At 40.1% G+C, this 8148-nt stretch overlaps 1 protein-coding gene across 1 annotated transcript; it reads left to right on the forward strand.

Annotated features, from left to right (window-relative positions):
- Positions 1 to 4727: 4727 nt before the first annotated feature.
- Positions 4728 to 7787, forward strand: taf9 (TAF9 RNA polymerase II, TATA box binding protein (TBP)-associated factor). The gene is made up of 7 exons (XM_037687222.1): positions 4728 to 4887; positions 6064 to 6145; positions 6437 to 6573; positions 6749 to 6883; positions 6952 to 7033; positions 7105 to 7218; positions 7532 to 7787. The coding sequence occupies exons 1-7, from the start codon at positions 4852 to 4854 to the stop codon at positions 7687 to 7689; spliced, it is 744 nt and encodes a 247-aa protein (XP_037543150.1). The 5' UTR covers positions 4728 to 4851; the 3' UTR covers positions 7690 to 7787.
- The last annotated feature ends 361 nt before the right edge of the window (positions 7788 to 8148 follow it).

Below are 8148 nucleotides of genomic sequence, written 5' to 3' on the forward strand. Positions count from 1 at the left end.
GAAAACTATAATGATAATAATAATATAATAATTATAATAATAATAAACAATATGAAAACCATAATATATTCATTAAATAATTATAATAATAATAATAATGACAAATTGTTTATTATTATTTTATGATAATTATTTTTATTGTCATTATTATAGTCACAATATTATTATTAATATTATTGTTTATAATGATAATAATAATAATAATAATAATAACAATAATAATAACAATAATATTTATTATTATTTGAATATAATAATTTTTATTATTTTATGATAATTATTATTATTGTCATATTATAGTTATAATATTATCATAATATTATTGTTTATAATGATAATAATAATAACAACAATAATAACAATAATATTTATTATTATTATTTAATTATAATTATTAAATATGTTTTATTATTATTTCAAAACAAGATGGAAACAGGTTTATTTATTTACTTATTTAAAACATTTTCATACATTTATATTTGTTTGTTATTTATGGGTTCTTAAACACACAAATTAATTTTAAAAAGTATGTATATTTAAATAAAAATATTTTCTTCAAGGAGTTTTTCAGATTTTATTTATTAATTTAATTACATACTTTAAATTGTTGATTGTTTTATTTTTGTAATTAACTTAATTAATTTAAGCAAATTTTACCCAAAATATGACAAATAAAAATAAATATTATAGTTGTAAACAACAATGAATGATAAGATTTAATATTAGTAGAAGTGAAATTAAGGATTCATAATTTTAAATGTTATACATAAACTGGATTCAAAATGTTGATTTCTTTATATGTTTTTATTTTCTGTATTTTGTGTTTTTATTTTTTGTTCCATTCTTTTAGTTAAACTGACAAACTTTGGCATTAATGTTTTTATTTTAAATATTTTAAACAGATTATCTGAAATGAATGAAATCATTTGAAGACTTTTATTTTAAATGTTTCAGTTTTCAGCTAATTTATTAAAAATAAGACATTTTATTGTTCCAGAAACTGAAGTTAAAATGTTAAATTTCTGAACCTTCCCATGATGCCTTGCTGCTGGATTTGCCTGATTATCAGCTGCTGTGGGAAACAGGAAGGAGTGTGGGGACAAAGTGGTGCATTCAGGAACCTGCGAGCAGAACCATAAAGCTGTTTGTAGAACCGAGTCAACAAGACGAAGAAACGAACCGGAACCAGCAGCAACAGTAATTTAGATTTTACTGAACAAAGTTTAAATTATGAAACTTAAACGTTTATTTTTCTTCACATTAAAACTTTCCTTCAGATTTATTTAATCTTTTCATTCGAATGGATTTTAATTTAAATTAAATTAAATTTTGTTTACATAAATATTAAAATACTCAGATATTATAAAACAAATTTGTCTCAGTTTTTAAGAAACAAATCTTTTTGTTATTAAAAGTTGTTACACTTTAAATGAATCAGTTCTGTAAAATCAGTCGTTTTAGTTTCTTTATTTGTGGAATCAATTTGATGCAACATCTAGTTCTGATTTATGATCAATGATTTATTTATTGGAAGTTTTTTGTTACAGTGAAGTGAAAACAGACAAATAATGTTCCTGAAGCTTCACGTGAAGCTCAGAGTTCTGTCCAGCATTTTAAAATAACTTTATTTATTTATTTCAGTTTGATTTCTCTCCTAACTTCTTTATTTTAAGTTTGATTCTGCGACGCTTCAGAACTTCAGATTAATAATCAAACGTTAAAGTTTAAATTTTTATTTTCAAATAAAAATCATAAAATAAAACATTTCCCGTCAGATATTTTATGTTGCAGCTTCAGAGAACTTCTCCTGCAGTTTTAATCAGTAACCGTGTTCAGGTGCGCGGCTCGTCCCTCATTAACCTTCGTCCTCGTGTTCGTCACCGGAGGTTCGGATTTCTGTCTGCGTGTCTGTGTTTGGACCAGAACCGCAGCTTCTTGAGCTGAAACTTCTCTAAAATTAAACGATCTTAAGAACGTTCTGATCTGAAGCAGAAGAACCCCACAGAACCTGGCCCATGCTGAGGCACGGCGGGGGCAGCTTCATGCTGCGGGGTGTTGGTTCTGGACAGGACCCGGACATTTTATCAGAATTTAAAAGGTTTGAATCGAGACAGGACAGAGTTTTTAGATTTTATTTTTATTTTCTGTCTCCAGCAGCGACTCATCAAACCGGTCCGGGTTCTGGAGTGGAAGGGGAACTTCATGTTTGGACCTGCTGTTAGTTCTGGTTCTGGCCCGGAGCTTCCTCCTCCCTGACTCGCAGGCGGTTAAAGGCAGTCAATCTTTAACCAGCAGTGGATTTTGTCCTCGGCCTGACCCCAGACCGGGCCGAGGGTTCGAGACCCGAGTGGAGCCAAAGGAAGCACGCAGTTCTGCTCCTCCTGCCGGATCAGTTTAAAACTGTGTCCTGTTGACCCGGTTCTGTCCACACTGAGGACAACTCTTTACGTTTTCATTACAACAACCGCTGGAAGGTTAGGCTCCGCCCCTCGACCGTCCACAGCTGACGTCATGTTCACGAGAAGCTCAGAGGCTGTAAAAGTTAATCATCTTAAAAACACGTGCGTCCCGCGGCCGTCTCTGAGTCCAGGGCCTCCAGGGTCTGCTGCGAGTCCAAAACCGTATCAGGAAGCCCGGAGACGAGCCGAGGGACAAATGTCTCAAAATGAGACGAGGAGGACATCTGTCTTCTGGTTCTGGAGGAGTTCTGAATCTGGTCCACTCTGCTGTCTCTGAAGGTCCCACCAGGTTCAGGCTCTGGACTCTGACTGGACCATTGCAGCACCTTGGGTCTGGTCTTTTTGTCCTCTTGGTCCCAGTTGGGTCCAGTTGTCAGACTGTCTCAGATCGGAGTCCTGATCAGTGGTTCCCCAGCAGAGACCAGAGACCAGCAGAGACCAAAAGAGTGAATCTGGGTCCGTTTGATCCATTTGAACCTGTAGTGAAATCAACAATAAAGGTTCTGGTCTCCTCAGGACCCTGATCCAGGTGTTATGTGGTCCACGGTTTGTTCCGGACACAGGTTCTGAGTCTACAGCATGGGCCCAGACCATGAGCTGCTTGCTGCATTCTGGGTAAACATCTGTCCTCTGCTCTGGTTCTGGTCCAGAAGTCTGGTTGAGGCCATGACCTTTGACCTGCTGACAGTAGAGTCACTGCACGGTCTGACCTTAAGGGTGAATTTGGTCCTGCTGAGAACCCAACCCTCCCCCCTCCCGTGTCTGTCACTCTGGGTAAACCAAGATGGAGGCAGCTTGCAGGAAGGGGGCGTGGCCATGTGGATCCTGACTGGCACCCATATATAGTATATAGTATAGTATAGTTTATATTTTTATACACTACTCTTATTTAACTGCATTTTTACTGTAGTTTATTGTTATTATTGTTTATTGTTATTGTTGTTTATTGTTATTGTTGTTTATTGTTGTTTATTGTTATTGTTGTTTATTGTTAATGTTGTTTATTGTTATTGTTGTTATTGTTATTGTTGTTGTTTGTACTTTGTGTTCTGCCTGGATCAGGTCTCTCTTGTGAACGAGTCCTCGTGGATCACTGAGACCAGCCTGTAGAAATCAAGGTTGACTGAACATTGACTGGTGGCTCCGGGGCCGTGACCTCTGACCCCGGCCCCTCCCTCAGGTGAACACGGTGATTTAACAGAAAGTCTTTAAAACGACCAATGTTCCCGGAATCAGAACCAGAACTGACTCATTCTGCTGCAGGGATCGGTTCTGTTCTGATGGTTTGGGCCAGCTGGTTCCAGAAGACAAACGTTTGTAAATAAACAGAAAAGGTCAAAGTTCAGACAGAAAGATGGTTTAAACAAGTCCGTTCATCTGAGCCAAAACCTGAACTCTCATAAGCAAAGGATCTAATCTGACCCCAGACTCTGGGTCTCTACAGGACTCTGGGTTTTGGTTAGAGATTCATGAGTAACAGCCTCAGGGTAGAAGCTGTTCCTCAGTCTAGTGGTTCTACACTTAATGCTCCTCAACCTCCTTCCTGAGGGGAGTGGGGCAAAAAGTGTGTGTGCTGGGTGAGTGAGGTCCTTCATGATGCAGGTGGCCCTCTTCCTGCATCTGGAGGTGTAGATGTCTGTGGGAAGACTGACTCCAACATCTTCTGTGCAGCCTCCGTGCCACACGTTGATGCTGGAGCACTCTTCCTCTACATTTCTTGTAGTTCGTTTTACTACATTTCTAGTAAAGATAAAACCTGCAGCAGGTCATTGTCGGAACGTTTCCTCAGATAAGACGCAACTCTTTTTACAATTTCTCAGAAGGATTCCTCTTATCATCCTCACTAACCTCAAACATTTCGATTCACCACAAACACTTGGTTTATATTTATTATAAAGATTATATTTAAAATCAAAATCTTCAACAATCTGGATTTGTTTAAACATCTGGATTTGTTCCTGAAAACCAGATGTGACAGATTTGAAACAAATTGTTGTCAAACTTCAGAACAAGTTATTTAAATATTTGACCACGATTAAGAAAATCAATGTGTGCGGCAGAAACATGAAGTTTGTGAGACAATAAAATATATTTGTGTGGTTCTGCTCCGCCCCCTGCAGGTTCTCATGTTAAATATCATCTGTACAATCTCGCATATTGGATCTGTTTCAGTGTACTCGTGTCCTATATATATGTTTTGTTTAATATTTTTACTATAGTTTATCATTTTATGAACGTTTAAAGCTTATCTTCTGTTTCCAGCCTGGAAACCGGTGTGCTCCTGCAGTTCCGTTATTTACCTGTTGGAGGAAGCACGGACGTGTTTTTGCTTTATGTTGATTAAAAACCGTAGAAGAAGAAAATAGGAAGGCGCTGCGGGAGCAGCATCAAAATGTCGGCTCCGAAAACAATCCCGAAAGATGCTCAGGTATCGCTCACACACGCACACACAACAGCTTAACATGTTTTGGGTTTGGTGTGGCTGGATTATTTTATTTAAATATCAAACCGCTGCTGAAGTTGAGCTAAGTGATGCTAAGCTAACCTGTTAGCTCTTTGCTTTAAAATGAACTGAGCATGTTAGCATAGCTGTTAGCATTTTGCTCCGCGCTCTTTGAAACATCTTTATGGTTTTATTTTATAAAGCTATACTATGTTTGTATGTATGAAATCGGAGATAATAGGAGTATATATCAACTTAAAATGCAGCATATTTTTCTGTTATTTGGGACGTCGTGGAGCGATTAACAGACATAAAGCTTCCAGGTGTTGTAGTGAATTTGGTTTCTGGGTTCAACACGGACCGGGACGATTTTTGTGCTGTTTGTTTGACGCTCAGCTGTTTTTAAATGAGGTTATAATTAAGTTTTGATCCTTCACTCCTGGATCTAAATAACCTCTTTAAACTAGAGGTTTTTTTTCTCATATTTAAAACATAAACTCACGTGAATTGTATCCTGATGCTGCTCAGTAATCCAGGTAGAACAATTTAAAATAGTTAAATCTGGTCCTCTGGATATTAAAAAAACAAACAATTTGAATGTCCAGAGGACCAGATTTAACTTTTTTAGATCACATGAATTAAGTGATAAAACTGACTCAGCCAGATTTATTTTCATATTCATGGCTAAAACCAATGCAGACATGTTCCTGTTGTTAGTATTTTATATCGCTTTAATGTAGCAGTTTTTTTAAACATCATTTTCTTCCATTTATTGTTTTTGTTTTCATTTATATGCTTTCTTTTAGGAACATCTTCTGTTGTCATCAGTGTTTGTTAAAACCAGGACCGTTGTAAACGAGTCCTCGAGGCTCAACCTGTAGAGGTTCAACTGAACATTATAACATTTTAAAATCGTGACCTCTTTAAACTTTGGAAACATTTTATTATGTTTGTACATTTTTTTCATAAAGAGAGTTTCAATCTTGAAAATAATTTGCCATGGATAAATAAAGTATGTGAATTTACACAGATTCAAACGTTTAATAAAATCACAAAGCACAAAAAAAATCCAAGCTTTAATTTTCAGATTTGAACAGATGGACCGTTGAAAACTTGATGTTTCTCTTGTCGGTTCTGATGGATCCTGACTGGGTTCTGCAGGTGATGATCCAGATCCTGAAGGACATGGGGGTCACGGAGTACGAGCCGCGGGTCATCAACCAGATGTTGGAGTTCACCTACAGTGAGTCTAAATCATCAACCGTCCACTCAAACAAAACTGTTTAAAATTTGTTCTGCTAAGTTTTTAAAGTCAATTTAGTCGAACGAACATCAGAATCTCTTCTTCACGTTGTTTAGACCTGGTCCAACAGAAACCAGACCAGAACCAGTCTGGCTCCTGCTGTTCCGTGGAAGTGATCTTTAGTCTCAGTCTGATCCTGTTTCTGCCGGTGGATCCGTGCGAAACGCCACAGATCCTGACAGGAATCTGACCGACGTGTCGTCTTCAGATCACTGTTGTTTCCGTCTGCAGGATACGTGACGACCATCATCGAAGACGCCAAGATCTACGCCACGCACGCCAAGAAGTCCAGCGTGGATGCGGACGACATCAAGCTGGCCATCCAGTGCCGCATGGACCAGTCGTTCACCTCTCCGCCGCCTCGAGACGTAAGCCTCTGATGGCAGCTGCCGGGACTCGAACGCTCGGCAGCTCCGGGTTCTTCCAGACGACCGAGGCTGTTTGACTTCAAACAGATTTTCAACTCTTCACGTTTCCTTCAGAACAGTCGAAACAATAAATCGTCTGTAAACATCTGAAACACTTTCTGCTCTTTGGCTTCAGTTCCTGCTGGAAGTAGCGAGACAGAAGAACCAGACGCCGCTGCCGCTCATCAAACCGTACACCGGTCCTCGACTCCCTCCAGACCGGTACTGTCTGACGGCGCCGAACTACCGACTCAAATCCATCCAGAAGAAGGTGAGCCCTGACCGCCCAGCAGCAGCTTCTGCTCGTCCGCCCTCTCCTGAACTTGTTTCTGCCTGCAGGTGGCGCCGTCTGCCGGCAGGATATCGGTACCTCGCCTCAGCGTCAGCGCCGTCTCCAGCCGGCCCTCCACACCCACCCTCGGTGAGTCTGGTGGAGAGGGGGGGCGCGTCGAACAGAAAACTGAATCCTGACCTGTTTGTTCCGTTCCACAGGAACTCCTTCTGTCCAGTCGGTGAGCAGTAAAGTTGGAGCTCCGGTGTCTCTGACGGGTCAGAGGTTCACGGTTCAGATCCCCCCACCCTCTCAGACGGCCACCACCAAAACCAGTAAGAACCACCCCCCGCCCCGTGGAGCTCGGACCTCCTTGGTCCCGAGTCAGGATCCAACACAAATCTAAATTAAACTGTTTCAGATGATTTTGTCCTGAACCAGTTTGAATGTTAAAAACTTTATTTTACTGAGTTTAACTTTACACAAACTCTAAGATTTGAGACGTTTTCTTTTCTAAACCTTGAATTTGGTGAAACAAACATTTTATTCTTCAGGAACAGACTCGAGGTTTCAGGAGGAGTCGACCAGGAACAGATTATTGTTGATTGTTTACAACAACACGCTGACACTTCCTGTTTGTCCCGACAGCCACGCCGTCCACCCCCGCCGTCTCCAACGTCCTCATCAACCCGTCTCTGATCGGCTCCAAGAACATCCTCATCACCACCAACGTGGTGTCGCAGAACGCCGGCGGGGACTCGCTGAAGAGGAAGCACGAAGACGATGACGACTACGACGCTTTATGACCACCGACCTGAAACTAAAGGACTAACGTGACGCGGTGGAAACTCCCATGTGAGATTAGTGTTGTTTGTTTTTAACGTTCAGAAGAAGAAGAAGAAGACGGCTGCTGAGTGTCGGCTGTGGCTCCAAACGACGCTCCAACAAAACATTCTGAATAAATCCATAAACGAAAGTTCAGCGCTCTGATGTGTTGCTGTGTTTATAGGAGCAATTTAAAAAACATTATTTTTACTAAAATTATTATTATTAAGATCGACAAACATGGCCGACATTCTCACAATCTGAATAAAATGCTGCACGAGAAACCAACACATTAAACCTCTGCCTGTTGACAGCAGCCATGTTGAACCCTCCCGCTGTCGTCCTGCTGTTTCCTGCCGTCTTCCCACTGCTCTCCTGCTGCCCTCCTGCTGCCCTCCCGCTGCCGTCCAGCTGTTTCCTGCTGTCCTCCCGCTGTCCTC

This window comes from Nematolebias whitei, chromosome 14, assembly GCF_014905685.2.
Source record: "Nematolebias whitei isolate Nwh7 chromosome 14, NemWhi1, whole genome shotgun sequence".
Taxonomy (NCBI): Eukaryota; Metazoa; Chordata; class Actinopteri; order Cyprinodontiformes; family Rivulidae; genus Nematolebias; species Nematolebias whitei.

Excerpts from the sequence above, each read along its gene's own strand:
- taf9 (XM_037687222.1), top strand. The coding sequence starts at position 4,852 with ATGTCGGCTCCGAAAACAATCCCGAAAGATGCTCAG. Across the intron at positions 4,888-6,063 it reads CAATCCCGAAAGATGCTCAG|GTGATGATCCAGATCCTGAA; the intron begins GTATCGCTCACA and ends TGGGTTCTGCAG. Across the intron at positions 6,574-6,748 it reads CCTCTCCGCCGCCTCGAGAC|TTCCTGCTGGAAGTAGCGAG; the intron begins GTAAGCCTCTGA and ends CTTTGGCTTCAG.